This window comes from Rhagoletis pomonella, unplaced genomic scaffold (assembly GCF_013731165.1).
Source record: "Rhagoletis pomonella isolate Grant_MI unplaced genomic scaffold, Rhpom_1.0 Rhpom_scaffold_00002, whole genome shotgun sequence".
In the NCBI taxonomy this organism is placed as follows: domain Eukaryota; kingdom Metazoa; phylum Arthropoda; class Insecta; order Diptera; family Tephritidae; genus Rhagoletis; species Rhagoletis pomonella.
The window spans coordinates 3,291,769-3,307,905 of NW_023458556.1; the positions used below are offsets into that span (position 1 = coordinate 3,291,769).

The 16,137-nt window shown below is 35.2% G+C and overlaps 1 protein-coding gene across 2 annotated transcripts in view; it reads right to left on the minus strand.

The window, feature by feature from the left end:
• The window catches only part of LOC118732700 (tyrosine-protein phosphatase non-receptor type 9), a 53,643-nt gene extending 38,238 nt beyond the window's left edge, over positions 1–15,405 (minus strand). Inside the window, exons 1-2 of one of the 2 annotated variants that reach the window (XM_036461831.1) lie at positions 15,162–15,405; positions 14,852–15,082 (exon numbers count right to left, since the gene is read on the minus strand). In XM_036461831.1, coding sequence (XP_036317724.1) covers positions 14,852–15,082; positions 15,162–15,221 — 291 coding nt within the window. In that variant the 5' untranslated portion in view covers positions 15,222–15,405. Of the gene's footprint in view, positions 1–4,615; positions 4,702–5,463; positions 5,728–14,851; positions 15,083–15,161 lie in introns of those variants that run through there. The other variant, XM_036461822.1, reaches the window with a different exon arrangement.
• Between the last annotated feature and the right edge of the window lie 732 nt (positions 15,406–16,137).

Consider the following 16,137-nt stretch of genomic DNA (forward strand, 5'->3'; position numbering starts at 1 on the left):
AGAAGTACGTCTGTTTTGAAATTTCGCATTATTGTCTTCGTACCTGCTTTGTCTGTTTTTTTCACAACCCATCCGCCTATATTTACACAATACACAGAAAATAGACTGGGCGGCAAGGCAAATACAACCCCAAACAGTACACATTTCTCTCATCGGTCGTGGTCACATTGCGCGAGTGCCTGAAAGAGACCCACTTCGAAAGAATTTGCACTACGAGCTCAGTCGGCCTTTAAGGGTTAAAAAAAAACTAAGTACACATCGATGAGTGTTGGTGCATTTCGGGCAGTGCAAGGACTTCACCACTTTTTAGCTGTATTTTATTTTCTACCATTTTTACCAATAAAAGCGTAAAATCTACCAATATTTTCCCGAAAGAAAGCAAAGAGATTTAAATGAACGCAGCGCGTACATATTTTAATGGAACATGCCTAAAATAAATATGAAAAGTTAACTCTGACCATAAACGATTTAAAAGTGAAATTGCATCTCGACTGATTAACTAATTTTGACATTAAGAATCCCCAAGGCGAAAATCCAGCTGCTTTGGTAACACCATCACACCTGAATTCGCTTTCATTTATACTACCTTACAAGAAATTTTACTGGCAAATGACCGGTCAAATGACGGTCAGTGCTGATGCAATAATGCTGCAATTTCCTCATCAGAAATTCGGGGGTAATATGAAAAACCTGACAAGTTCTTTTGTGTACACGTGACTATGCGTCCCTTTCTCACATGGGTATTTTACCAGCAGTGCTAAATGGTCTCTTTTCTACTTATTGTATTTCCTAAGGTTTTTTTTACAAATACTTTCCTGTGTATTGGTGTATTGTGTTAGTGAAGAGGTCAGAAAAAAAAGTAATTTTTCTGTAGGGCTAAATGAAAAAAACTATCTAATATTGTTTCTTAAAAAAAAAATACCAACTTCTACCAATTTTTGTATTTAAAATTTACCAATATTATTTATTCGTAGTCCGTGCACTGATTCCGGGGGTTGTTAAGTCATTTAGCTTCGCTGCGCGTAGTTTTGCGCATTGCTCTCGCTGCAGATACAGTTACTACAGTTGCACTGTTTGAAATTTTGCTTGGTCACAAAGTCAGAGGCGAAATTGGATTACTCGCGTTGGTTTTCGCTTTTTTTCAGCGAAATGAAAGTAAGAAAAAGTATGCATTCAGTCAGTTGATATTCAGGATAACTGATTTATTTCTCTTATTGGAGCAATGGAAGCGACGAGCAATTGTACGAACAGAGAGAAAAATGACAGAATTAAAAAGACCTGTCTGCATTAAAAGATATCTATGCAATACATATCGCCCACGATATTCAAAAGTGATACAACTCAAGACATGGCATTTTTGAAATTATGCTCTAAAACTGTACGCAGAGATTTTATTTACCTTTCAGCAAAAGCTGGAGTATATTTTTGTTATAATTTGTTGAAAAAACCTAACCATATGATTAGCATGAGCATGAGCTAGAAAATAGTTTTTCGCATTTGCTGACGAACGTGTATGCTAGAGGTTTACGCCGACAGGCTATGCAGCGGCGGCGTGGTCAACTTCAAAAATAATCGGCGGCGGCAGCGGCCCATAAGGTAGATTTCAAAGAGCCATGAGGCTACTAATCTTATCATCCCATCTAATCAGCGTTAGGCATTCGCCATGTCAATTCAGATTATAATTCTATTTAATTCATTCATTGAATTAGTTTTAAATTTAAATTACGTTACCACCTAATCTAGTTAAAATGTTGAGTGTCTGGCGCTGATGGTCGTATCCGTATGTACTACATATTTAAATTTAAAGAAATGAAAAAATTTAAAAGTTAAGTTATTGGGGTAATCTATGTTACTATCAATAAATTTTTGCAATAATCTTATCAACCATTATGTTGAATTACGGAGTTGTTACGATTTTTTGCGGATTACATATTGAAAAAAAGGTTGGTCTTCTTTTCTTTCAAAAGTTTAACCAATCAACTCAAACCATAACGCGCCTTTTTGAACGACCCACTGTTTAAAAAAATGGTTTATAGATAGTTAAAATTTCCACTAAAATATTAAGCGCTAATTTTTTCTAAGGAGAACCGAATGTAATGAAATATAATACTAATTTTTACCAAAAAAGGGGGAAAAGGGAGAGAAGTGTAGAAAACACTGCGATGCGAGGGAGCGATTCCTTCCTGGGGTTTGACCACCACTAAGAAATGCTAACGTAATTTTCACACAGCCACCTAGTACGTTTTACGTATGTGGGACGCCAGAATAAAATAACTTACGGATGTAAAAATTACCAAAAAAAAGTATTTGCTTTTTATTGAAACTCTGTTTAAAATATTTAAAAAATACAAAGGAAAATCAACTTGTCTTTGTTTTATCTCTAATAATTAGGGAGTTAGATACAATGAGGCCGCTTCTGTTAAAACTGCTTTCTGGGATATTAGCGTCAAGGTTTTTGGTGTGTGATAACTTTCTTGCTGTTGTAGTATATGTATAAAAAAAGTATTATTGTTGTAGTATTGAAAAGAATTGTCTATTCCGGAAAAAATCGTTAGATTACCAGTACTCGACCCTAATTTAACTCCAATAAATGCTTTCGATCGAAAAATATGTTCCTATGTTACGTTCTTTTTGGAAAAATAAAGGCCGAAACTATGCAAAAAAACAACTCATTTGAAAATGTAATTATCATTTCGCAAAAATTGTGTTTTTATGCGAGTAGTATTTAGTTCCTTCAAACGATGTATTTCAATGTACATACATCATGAAAATTTTGTACAAAATTCCTCAGGCGCGGAACGTCGCCGCTGCGCCGACATTTTCGTAACTCGGCGGCGGCGCGTGAGGAATGATAAAAAGCGGCGGCGGCGGCGGCGGTGTGGCTCGGCGGCGTATACCTCTAGTACATACCCAGTGGGAAAAATTAGGAAAAAAGGCTTTTAAAAAGGAGATATTTTAGGAGCCGGTTTTTTCTTCAGCGATAAACCTTCCGTGATCTTATCGATTTATTCGCAGACTTTCCAAGGATAGTTGGTTACAGGCTAAATATTATTTCAAACTCCCATACGAATTAAATATTTAAAACTGCATATCCCTAGAAATGTTCTGGAACTATTTGAGGTACAGTAATGAAATTGTTTGTGGACCACATGTTTATTTTTTTATATATTCGTAATGTTTTTTTTTGTTCTTTTTCTAACTTTTTTGTTCAAGCTTTAACCAAAACCATACAAATCACAGTCTCAAACTTTATACAAAATTTATTAAAATTCAAGCAATTTTCATCAAAATTTCAATAATTTAATCTAAATCTTTAGAATATTTTTGGGTATGCAGTTTTATAGCCCATACAATTTATCTCATATTTAAATATCTAATATTAGGTCCGTTCAATATCAAAAAATTGTTACGAATTGTTACTAGTACTTGCAAGTTTTTAGTGGAAATGCATTCAATAACCCGAATAATTTGCAAGATAGAGCGAATTCGAGAGCGTAACAACCCCAAAAATTTTACTAGCAGGAATTCGCGGGAGTGAAAAAATAAGGTTATGTTTCAAATTTAAATGTAAACAAAATGCTTAATAGGATGACTTGATGAAACGTAATTAGTGAAAAGAAAATATGGATGAACATTTTAAATCTAATGTATATTTTTTTTTATTTTTATGACGATGGGAACTATTCCCAATTTAAAAGAAAATTGCGCGCCAAAACCGTCAAAAAGTGTCAAAATTGCGTAAGTTACAAGTTTTTACTAGTTTTGCGTTCAATAACTTGTTCTGATAATTTTCTCTTCCTCTCATTTTTACTCTCTATTTTTCTTTTACGCTCTCGCAGTAAGTACTTATTGGAAAATAGCACACACAATTCTAGTCTAATGAAGAGCAAGTTTCATCCGGCTAAAAAATCGCGTTTATTTTTGAGAATTTTTTCGGGAGACCGGTAAGTAAGTAAAGTAAGTTTCAGATCATACATTTAATCTGCACTTAAATGGCCAATTTTGGTTTGGTTAAATATAAGATATGCAACCCTGTGTTTGTACCAAACAATCACGATTGACAAATAGGTTGTTTTATCAATCTTGCCAAAAAGAACAATCAGATGTCCAGTACAAAATGTAAACAAACAAACAAATGCAACAACAATTTCAAGCAGCAAGCAAAAGTGTTGCCACGAAAGTTAAATGCCATTTAAATAACAATTTAATTTTTTTTTTTTAAATTGGCCTTAAATAAGGTTTTTAGAAATATCTCGATTCCAACGATACCTAATGGAATTTTGTTTCGCCCTTTGCATAATAGACACCAGTACCCATAGATTTAAACATGATTGGTAGATTTAATAATTATGTAATACCCTACATGTTTTCATAAGGACATAATTTTAAGGGCTAACTTTATTTAGCTGTAAAGTACCATAATGAAAATAAAAAGGCTGTAAACAGAAAACTGGAGGTGTCAAATTTTTTAAACTAAGCAGGGAAAACAAAAGTAGAATATAGTAGCTCGTCGGATAAGGGGAGGGAAGGGATATATCACCCTAATCCCCTACCTCTGGCTACGCCACTGATACCTACAAAATATTTATTAAATATATTTGTGTGCGGTTCTTACGCAAATATGGTGTTTACTTCTTCCGGTACTTTTTAATTTGCCTATAAGCTCGTCACGACAATCTTCATCTACTTTATTTGTGACCACTTGACGGAAATTACAATACATATGTACATATATAACTTTTTATTGGTTCTGAGCAACCAAGTATGTGCATACTATACATATATAAAAAAAGCAACTATAAAACCAAACGTCCATACATAATCATTGGCTTATACATACATACATATAAATACGTATGCATATGTATGTAATGTCCGCTTTAACGAAACAGGTAGGTTGTTGTTAGTTAAAATAGAAAAATCGAAGTACTTATTGGAAAGCTTACCAAAAGCAGGGCATTCGATGATAATCGTAAGCAGTTACGTATGGATGATGTATGTACATATGTATATTTTATAATATATTTTTTTTATTTGTAATACAATTTGGTCAACTTAGCATACAACAGTACTTTTAACCTTGACCACTTTGCAATTATGTATATGTTCAAATTATCATTGGATTACTGATTATAGACGTACATATACGTATGTATGTATGTATGTATGTATTTTGAAATGTTTTCTTTTCACATACGTATGTATGTATGTATGTACTATTGCACTTTATATGACCGAAAAATTAATACAAAACACACAACTTTTACATCATCACTTCCAACACATTCCCATCAAATTTAAAACCGATAATTTCCGAAATTTTCCACGTTAATTTTAAAACCAAATGCTGGAACATAAAATTCTGCGTCTCAACGAAATGACAACTCAAATGAAATATTCTACACGTCTGTATGTACTGTTTCTGTTTCTGCCTGGTTGATTTCAAGTATTTTTTTTTTTTACTTTGTCATCGGCAGTTTCCTTTGCAATATCGACCGACTGATGAATTTTGCGAAATTATGTAAAGCGCTCACAAGTGTTTATCTCACAGATTCGTTAAGCAGCAAAACGCCAAATTTACAGCACAATTTCTATATATTGTATTTTAATATATGTATGTAATAAATATACACATATACATCCCTATATGTATGTATTGTTTATTTAGTATATTTTTGTAGTCGCGTAACCTTAGTTAAGCGAAACTGAGTGGACGACTAGAACAAGTAAACTAAATAGCGAATTACTTAATAAACTAAGAGATAGTCCGAAAGTATCGTGGCGAATGCTTGTGAATACATACATACATACATACAATCATATGTAGTATGTAGTATTATATTGAGAAAGCAACAAAATGGCAATAACAACTACATATGTATGTACATATGTACATATACTTTTAGCTAGCCAGCTTTGGCGGCAGAAGCAACAAATGAAAAGTGAATTTAATATGACGCACGCGCACACGTAATCTGCTTGTTGTTGTTATCATTATCATCAAAATCGCCTTGGCATATCCATACCTATGTACATTAGGATGGTACAAAAAAAACAAAAAAGAAATGCCACCCCCTAGTAGTGTTCTATACGAAAAAAAAGAATTTTTCGTAGAAATGTTTTAGAATTCTTGAAAATCAATATTTTTCGATCGTTAACCTCTGTTTCTCTTCAGGAGACTTTCAATAATGATACCCAACTGTTAATGTAACAATTTTTAATATAAACGATTTTTGTGGGTCCCGTCATTGCATTTTTTTAGCATTTTGGGGACCTATACAAATTAGTTACTATTGAAAAATCGTTAACTAAACAATTGGGTATTATTATTATTGAACGTTTACTGAAGAGAAACAGAGTTTTCTGATCGAAAAATATTGATTTTAATATTGATACCATGTCTACGAAAAATAGTTTTTCCCATATAAAATACGCGCTTTAAGTGACCTCTAATTTTTTTTTACTTCAAAATAAAAAAAACAGGGGCACATTTTTTCTGTATAGAATAATCCTAATTTCGCAAATTATAAAAAATCAACGGTAATTTTTAACGACTTCAGCACTTCCTTATGGCGATTTCGTTTCTACAAAAAATGTTGCCTACTCATCGCCCTCTTCTTAGTGTTTGTGCGTAGAGGGCAAAGAGAAGGTTGCATTTTTCGGTAGAAACGAAATCGGCAATAGACTACAATTGAATGGGCTACATAATTGCATACCCGAACATTTTCTAAATATTCTGATTAAAAATTTGGAAATTTTGATAACAATTTTTTGAAGTTTGATTAATTTTTTTGCAATTTTTACAAGCTTGAAACTTTTATTTTTAATATTTTTATTGAGCTTCCTGCTGAAGTCTAGAAAAAAGAAGTCTGATGAGGAGATGTGGTGATCTCCGAAATAGTGCTATAACTTCTACCGCTTAGACTTTGTTGCTTTTTCAATTTTTCCTAATAAACAATCGTGGTACAAAGCTCAATAAAAATATTAAAAATAAAATGTTAAGAAGCCACAATAACATTGAAATTTTATTATTGTGGTTTCTGTAACAGATTGAATTATATTTTAAATGAAAATTATTAAAAATAAAAAACATTAACATAATTTGCAAACAATATCATTTTGAATTTCGTTTCTAATTAGTTAAACGCGGGTGTATGTATACACATGTACATAAATACATGAATATATTATATATTTACATATATGTACATACCTACGTATGTTGTTGACTCTCCCACCATTCGTAACTTGCATATTTAAAACGTCAGATACACAAATACAGTATCATGAAAATATATGAACGTATGTATATACATACAGTGCCGAACAGAAGTATTGGCACAGTGAATTTTTCGCAATATACGCAAAGTTTTTTAATCTAATTTATTTTCTATAATTTTTTATAAAAATATTGTTCATTCTACACCAGAAAACAAAATAATAAAATCTCCAAACTTTGTGCAAAACTCAACAAAATTCATAAAATTTGCACACTAATTTCCAACCTTTTATTCAGATTTTTTAGAAAAATTCTAAGTATGCAGTTGTATAGCCCATTCAAATTGGATAAATTGGATAAAACTCAGTAAATTCAACAGACTACTTCTCGGTGACTAATAAAGATTTTTTGAAGCTTTAAAATGAATTTTGGAGGGGAGGAGTAGTACTTTTAGATAACGATATGATCTTTCTGAAAAAAAAATCATTGTATTACAGGAGCTCAAATGTGCCCAAAAACCGATATTTTTGTACTTTTAGGTTAGAATATCTCGAAAACCTGACGTGATTGGGCTATTCTGGGATCAGATTCGAATTCAGCACATCAAAGACCTTCGGAAAAGTATAGTCCGATTCTTGATTAGAAAACCTTGTTGGCCTGTGTTATTTTTGTATGGAGAAAATTAGCAAAACCTTTCACTAAAAAAATTTTCAAAAATCAACGCGATTTGCATTTTGTCATACTACAATTGAATGGACTATAAAACTACATACTTAGAATTTTTCTAAAAGATCTGAATAGAAAGCTGCAAATTAGTGTGCAAATTTATTAAATTTTCCTGAGATTGCACAAAGTTTAGATACTTTATTTTTATGTTTTTCGGTGTAAAATGAACTATATTTTTATAAAACATTATCGAAAATAAATTTGAATAAAAAACTTTGAATATATTGCACTTCTCTGTGCCAATACTTTTGTTAGTCACTGTACATACATAAATACATGCATATAACACATATCTACCCCGCAAACATATGCCCTAAGAATTTTTGAGTTTCAAAAACAAAAAATTGTGGCTTACATGTGAATCTTTCTGGATACATTCACATACATACATATCGTCGTTTAAAGTACAAAACCGCGTATCGTCATTCTGCAAAACCACGTGGCTTGGGGCTCAATCCTTATCCATTCCTCCTGAAATATACTAGTAAACAGAAACATATTTGCCAAAAATGGCCTCGAAATAAAACTCCCGCGATTCATTTACAACTCGTAAAGGTTTGCTGGGTACTTATGTATGTATATGTTGTACATATATATGTATGTAAGTACATATGTAAGTGTGCCCTCGCATGTGCGTAAGCACCAGCGATCTTCGAAAGCAAAAACAAAACCTGAGAGAGATTACCTTTACAAGTCGCGTCACTTGAATGAAGCGCGAGTGTAACTGACAGTGGTCGATGAGACAAGTCTTCACTCACCTCTCACCTACGGCTAAGAGACTTTAATAATAAGCTCAATATGCCCTTTTGTCTAAGTCTAAGCTAAATATCAGAGGTCTTCATCATGGTACAATAATTACAGGTATTTATTGTCTTCCCAGAGAGTTTTGCGCACATCGAAATTCGTGCTCCCTTATTTTCATTTTTACGCAGTTCAATGTTGATTCTTTTACTTTTTGTATATGGCTTTGCTTTTTGTTTTCGCTCAATTTAATTTTTATGATTTTTCAAAGCAAAAGAAAAAACTAAGTAATCTTTTTTTTCTGCTTTTGCAAATTAAATAAGTTCTCTGCAAGAAGGTTTGTTGAAAAAAATACATGTACATATATGGTATACCATATCTGGGGTAACGAAATATCCCTTTTCCCTAGCAGTAAACCTTTTAGTTTGGGCAACAATGATGTTTTTCAAATATAAGGCAGATCGGAATATGCACTCTCTGGGAAGACAATGTACCTGTAATTATTATACCATGGGTCTTTATACACATTTTTCAATTGAATAGAATTTGCAACTGTAAACATACAGACATGCACATGTAGCTTATTTTTGTTAGTCACTGAAATGAAAAAATTTCTAAAATAAATCTAATTCAACGAAATGAAAAGATTATGAAGTAAGCCAAGAAATAAATAAATCTATCTATTTACACATACCCTTTGTCATGAGTAAAAAATAAGCTCCCAAGCTTGGACTAGTTCCGAGTCGAAATCATAAGCGCAGAGTTGCGCAAACTTTTAAACTTTAACTTTTAAAGGTTTTCTAGCAACGTTTTATCAAATTTCCATCAATGCGGCAGTAATTCCGCTATTATTACGTGCCTCGAACAGCCTTTTATCACCACCACTATAATTTGGTGATCGGCAGACCGACAAAATTACAATTTCAAAAATAAAAAATGCTGGGAAAACTAATAAAAAAATGGAGGGCCTCCGTACATCGCCTACATACATATATTTATGTACATGCATATACAGGACAAACATTCATTAATGTATGTAGAAAGTAGAGGGTGTTCCAATAAGAGCGCACGCAGGTTACGCTAAAACTCAGCTGTGATACAAAGCGGAAATATGCATTTACGAAAACGAACGAACCACACCGTGAGGCAATGTCTTATTGCGTAAGTCGTAAATCAGGCTGGATTGTACGACTCGACAACATTGCCTATTGTCGTGCTGAAATAAGTAAACGATGAAAATCGACTGAAACTATGCAGCCCTGCCAAGTTTTTCGGTTTTAATGCGCTAGTCGAGTGGAAATTTTAGGCAATGACTTGAAGTTTTCGATACGATTCGACTCTCGAAAAACGACTCGCATTCGACATGACTCTCGCAATGAGACTGAATATTTAATATCACATGAAAAATTCGAACATGGCACAAACATTGGAGCTCGTACTAAAATGTTTGGATTTTAACTGGCACCGAAAATAGAAATGTTGAAGAAAATTTTTTTGCTTTAGTTTCTTCACAGACGGGTTACTTTATTCAACGCAACGCTGGGCAGCTCGGCGTATCTATCTACGATTGTGACAGGCTGCTAGCTTTACCTTCCCCTGTGACCAGCCAGTGTCTGTTCTTGATAGCGGTGCACCTGGGTTGTGTTGCCTCTGGAGGTCTGGAGATTTTTTCGTCTTCATAGCTTTCGTTTATGCGGTAGGTGTTATTCATCTTCTGCTAATTCATCTTTCATTTTGCCCCTTTCCGATACTGTTACGGCGCTTCCTACCTCGATTATTGGCATTTAGCAAACAGATGTTTCGTTCGTGCACTGGTCCCTGTAAGTCCTCGCTAGGCCAGTCGCCCTCGTCGTTGGTGCGGGGCTTAGTTGAATCTCCAACCAGTCCATACCTGAATTTGGGGTAACGCAGCCGCTCTCGCAGATTCTGCGCTACTCTCTTTCTAGGCTACGACTGAGCAAGAACTGCCCCCTCCTAATCCAGGGTGTTATGCGACACCGTGCCTATTGGACAGTTTGCAACAAGAACGGCGCTTTTCTGACAACGGCCGATACTAACGCTGCGTCCAGCGTAGACACGAGAAATGCGGTGCGTTAAATGCGGGCAGATTACAAACCGAAACATATGTTGGCAAATGTAGATGTCCAACGTAGGCACGATTTTACGATAATGCGGGACGCATCGCACGAGAAATTGAGCAGTGAAGATGGAAATTATGATTTCTTCTATCGGATTTTCCATATTTTTAAATTTAATAAACTGTGTCCTAATAAAAAGAGTTTACCTGCCGGAAATGAAGCCATTTCACACCGAATAATAAGTTTATTGTTGCTACCCGCATTATCGCATAACCGCGTTGTAATTGGACATTTCTAGCATTCCACGCACGATTTTGCCGGCAGTAAGTTACTCGCACGCACCGAAAAATCATATAGTTCTGGCAGTAGACAACGCGAGGAGCTGACTAGACACCACAGGTCGCCGAGCAGCAACGACTCGGAGACTTTCAGAAGAGGCAGCCCCGCAAGGCCAGACCTCCTCAAGCCAGAGTCCTGGCGAGTGTCAGGATGGAGATGGAGAAAGAGGAACGGTAGCGCAAAGGTATAGGAGATGAACTCGCGCCAACCGCCGTAAAGCTGAAAAGCGGGCAGCAGCAGCAACAGCAACAGCACATACCCGCGCCCGCCAATAGCAGTCAAATTACTTCACCTGCGCAACCGACCAACAACCATGGATCAGGAATCTGGATAGACCGACCGGGCAAGGACAGTAGAGGAGGGTACCACTTGGCCGCCTAGTTGTTCGAAAGCCCTCAAGGGCATCCGAGTAGCTATTGCGAGAAGCCTGGTGCATGTGTAGTGCTTAAGAAGAATATTGACCATTTTTGCATTATAGAGTTTCAAACACAGGACCTGGTCGTGGTGCAGACGACGCTGTCGACAAGCGACGGAATTATGGTGGTCGTTTTCGCTGCGGCCTACTATCTACAGGAAAACCCAGTGAAGTCTCTTCTCAGCCCTCTCTGTCCGCCCAACAGGATTATCCAATTTTTTACTGGGAGCTGAGGTCAAGTCAAGGCCTGCTAACAGGATCCCCAGGAAAATCGACAAGGACAATTACAATGATAATCTGAGATTCAACCTGACTGCGATTCAGTCGAGTAGTACGCGCGTCGACTATATGAAGTTAAAGAACACCGTTAATCTACTGAAGAGCTTCATAGTGGATGCCTTTCACTAAAGCTGCCCTGAAACGAAGCCAAAAGGGAAGGTGCAGGAAGGAGGTACGCAAACTCTTGAATCTCCACCCACATATCGGCAATTGGCAAGAAACCCTGGCTATACAAAAATTGCTAGCTGGGAGTGAAGATCTAGCGGAGTACTCCCCAGCAGATTTAAGTTTATTTAAATTTCTTCGATCGATAATTTAAAATCATGCTTTCTTATACTGTGATTCCGAGGTTATTACAATTATTCTTCTGTGGCTCTCAACCAGGCGGGCAGAGGAGACACCCTCCCCATTAAGGGACGTTTGCCATGGTCGCCGTCAAAAGGGCCAGTCTCATCCGATGCTTTGTTTATGTTTTTCATTGGAAGTGGATTTTACGTGGCGGGTCACAAACCCAGCGCACAACCCATTGCTGGGAGGGGATGGTTTCTTGACCGAACACACGTTTATATAGCGGCCCGTTTGCTCCAAGATAGACGCCCGCTTACAGCCCCACCTACTAGTGAACCGACGCTGCAGACTTCATTGAGCCCTTAAACGGAACATGTCAAAGTGGGCCTCGCCGAAGCTCCCTCTCTTTCTGCTGATAATTATTGATAATAGACGAAGGGTTTGAAGTTCTCGTTAAGATGAAGGTAGCTGCTAAAAAAAAGTAGATAAAATATAAAATATCATAAATTAGTTGTGATAAGCTTCTGTATGTCCAGCGTCAAAAAATGAAATGGCAATGGTTTAAATTCATTTCTGCCAAAAAGTACACAACACGAAAAAGTAATAGATGCAATATTTAATCAGCCGAATCTGGCAGTATGTAACTAGTGTTACATGTGGTTAGGTACGCCTGCCATTCTTTTGGAGATTTTTGGCGATCAAAATTACAGATAAAAAAAAAATATTCTTTAACCGCATTTTATACTTGAAATTCACCCGTATCTGGCGGGAGTGCTCCTCCAAAATATCAAGGCATTGTTTTATGATTTTAACCAACGTTGACTGAGCCAGAAATCTTTGAGTACGTACAAGAAAATATTTTCAGCCAAAAATGATTTACTGAACCTGAGTTTAGTCTCGTAATGTAAAATAAATCGGTTAAAGTGCCTCAAAAAATTGTAACCTATTTAAACGTAACCCTTACTATTTTAAATTAGTTTGTTTTTGTATCAACAAAATCTGTTACTTATTTATTGCACAAATATCGTTTTTTGGAATTTTAACATCGTTGTTTTACTTCTTTACTTTATTCATTTTTATACTTTCTTACTGTCTCTAAGACCACAAGGTGAAGGTAAAATATTTCTATATTTTTAACTGCTTTAAATAATACGTCTCCAAAAATACAATATCGTTAGATTAGATTAAAAAGATCGTGATGGTGTTGGATAAGACTATGTCAGCTACGTCCTGCAAATCAGAACGCATGTTCAGCAAGGCTGGGCAGCTCATTTCTGACCGCAGATGCTCCTTAAAATCAAATTAAGTTAATAACATGTTGTTCCTTAAAAAAAAACATTACCTTGCAACTGATAGATCGCTCTAGCAATAAAATTGTCGTTTTGTAAACTTTGTAGTTTTACTTTGAAAATTTATAATAAAAAAATCGGAAACATCGATTTTGGCAGACACCGATGTTAACAATAATTATGTTTCCGAACATCGATGTTTTCCCAGCTCTAATACCAGGTGATGAAAATTAGGTTCTTTAAAACAATGTGCAACGCTGACGGTCTGGATCAAAAGCAAAATTTCATTACATAAATGTTGTGCTCTCAGCTTGGTGGGGTTGAAAAGGTATGGTGCTTTTTAAGCTCTACCCAAGGAAGCAAAAAATAAATTTAAATGAGAAACGTCCGAGGCTTGTTCCACGACGACAACGCGAGAACACACACATCTTGGCGAGCCGACAGTAAACAAAGCGGAGAACATTTCATTGTATTGGGATTTGAAAAATATTAAATAAATGAATTTGTGCCAGCACAAGACCCCTTTGTTTTCAACAGAAGTATGTATATGTCCGTTCCGTTGTTTTGTAAGGAAAAAGTGAGGCAGCAGGCTGTAAAACATCAGGTGTCAAAACTTCTGGGACACCACTATTCACACACACGAAATAATAGCAATTTATTTCTTGACCGTTATCTTAAAAGGACCGTACTTAGCTTTATACATTGAAATAAGCAAAATAAGCATGATCGTTTTCAGCAAGGATATAAAGTATTAAAAAATTTAATTAAAAGATAATATTTTTTAGCTTTAAGTTTTATTTAATGAACCCATATTAGTTTGCATTAATATATGCTCTCCAGTCGTAAACATGAAAGTGTTTGAATTAACGATATACAAAAAAGAAGAGTTCCTTTTTCCACCTAAGTGCAAAAAAAGATGCACGATTTACACATTAGTATGGGCCGAAAATCCGCCTTTTTAGAATTTTCATTGGTAATAGCAAAAATATTTATGGTTCAATATGCTCTAAAAACAATCTGTGTGAAATATGACAATTTTTGGTTGGTCAACATCTCAAGCGCGCCCAATTTTTTACTAAAATTGCAAGTATCTTCGAAAGTATTAATCCTACATAATTTGGTATATCGACCCTTTTATGTAGAGAATCGAAGAAAGCTAAGAAAATTTTTTTGAACTCTGATGGACTTGGGCGAGCCTAAGATATTGACCAAAAATTCTCAACTTTCACACAGATTGTTTTAAGGGCATTATGAAACATATTTTTTCTATTACCAATCAAAATTCTAAAAAAGGATTTTCGGCCCACGCCAATATACATTACATGCATATGTTCTAGATAGAGATTATTCTTGAGCAGTCCAAATAGTTTACCAGGCCGCTTGTAGATCTTATAAATTAATTGCAAAAGGTATCTAAAACCGTTGACCACTATTTTCTAAAACATATACAAATATTTGCAGATTGACTCTTACATACCTTGAGCAATGTTAATATCTTCTGTGACAAGTCATAGTCAAAATTCGAGTACTTGGACCCACTCATATCGTATATAAAGATGAGACCGGCCTTTTGAGTTTCCGGGTCTTGCAGAGCGCAATCGAGTTGGTATACAATGCCCTGCAACGTTATGGTATGTGTAACACTTAGTGGGCTGTGCTTGTTGGCGGTGAAAAGAGCGATAGCAGCACCTGTGGTATCACGTGAAGGCTGTAACGACAGACAATTCCAGCTGGTTATTCAAAAAAAAAAAACAAAAAACATAGTCATTTGCAAGATTATCACTTACCAATATTGTGAACTTTCCAGTCTGTAGCTCCGAGTAGAGAGGCTCTACGTCGATATTCATGTTATAAAGGCCTTCTCTTAGCCGAATCTGCTCGTGTTGTTCGTAAAGTGAAACAGCTCTGAGTATATCAAATTTACGGGCATATAAAAATTTTACTGCGGTAGTTTGGGAAATATTACGTTTACAGCTCGAAGTGGACCCATTGCAGAGATCAATGAATTGTTTCACAGCCTGCAAGAAAACGTAAATTATTTGAAAATAAGTTCATTACATTTCGTCAGAGATCATCACTTTTAGATAATTAACTAAAAGCAAAGACCTTAAAAACGACTCGCGACTAATTTATTATAACAGCAAAAATGCCTTTTTTAAACTATTAATCTACCTAATTTAACTTTTATATGGCTTTATCCACTTTGAATTCGGAAATTCGAAGAGTTAAGCAAGCGCCGGTAGCTTAATAACCGCACCTGACAACCACAATGTATGGCTAAACATATAAAAAAAATCGACGTGCATGAATCAGGCTTGCCAAATTTTTTTATTGTGGTAAAAACGAAAAATCATAAACAGCATTATTCGATCCAAACTATAAGCCACTAACAAAGCTGTTTTTTTTTTTATTATTGTAAGCCGTTTTGTTTTCTTTTGCGAACGATATCTCTTTGATATATTTTACCTACTCCATATAAAAGTATTTGCCCCCGCTCAGGTTATTCGATAATCAACATAAAAAAAGTTCAAACAAAGAATCAATGAACAAGTAATTTTTAGCAAAAAAAAACCGACTTAAAAAAAAAATATATATATCTATATATTTCATGATCCAATGATCGGATCTAAACCAAATTAGTATGGAACCACCTCTGAGACACTACCTTTCCGTTGCAAAAATTATAATTATTGAAATTGGTTGACGTGGCCCAAAGTTATGCGGTAACATACATAACAAAAAAAAAAAAAAAAAAAAAAAAAA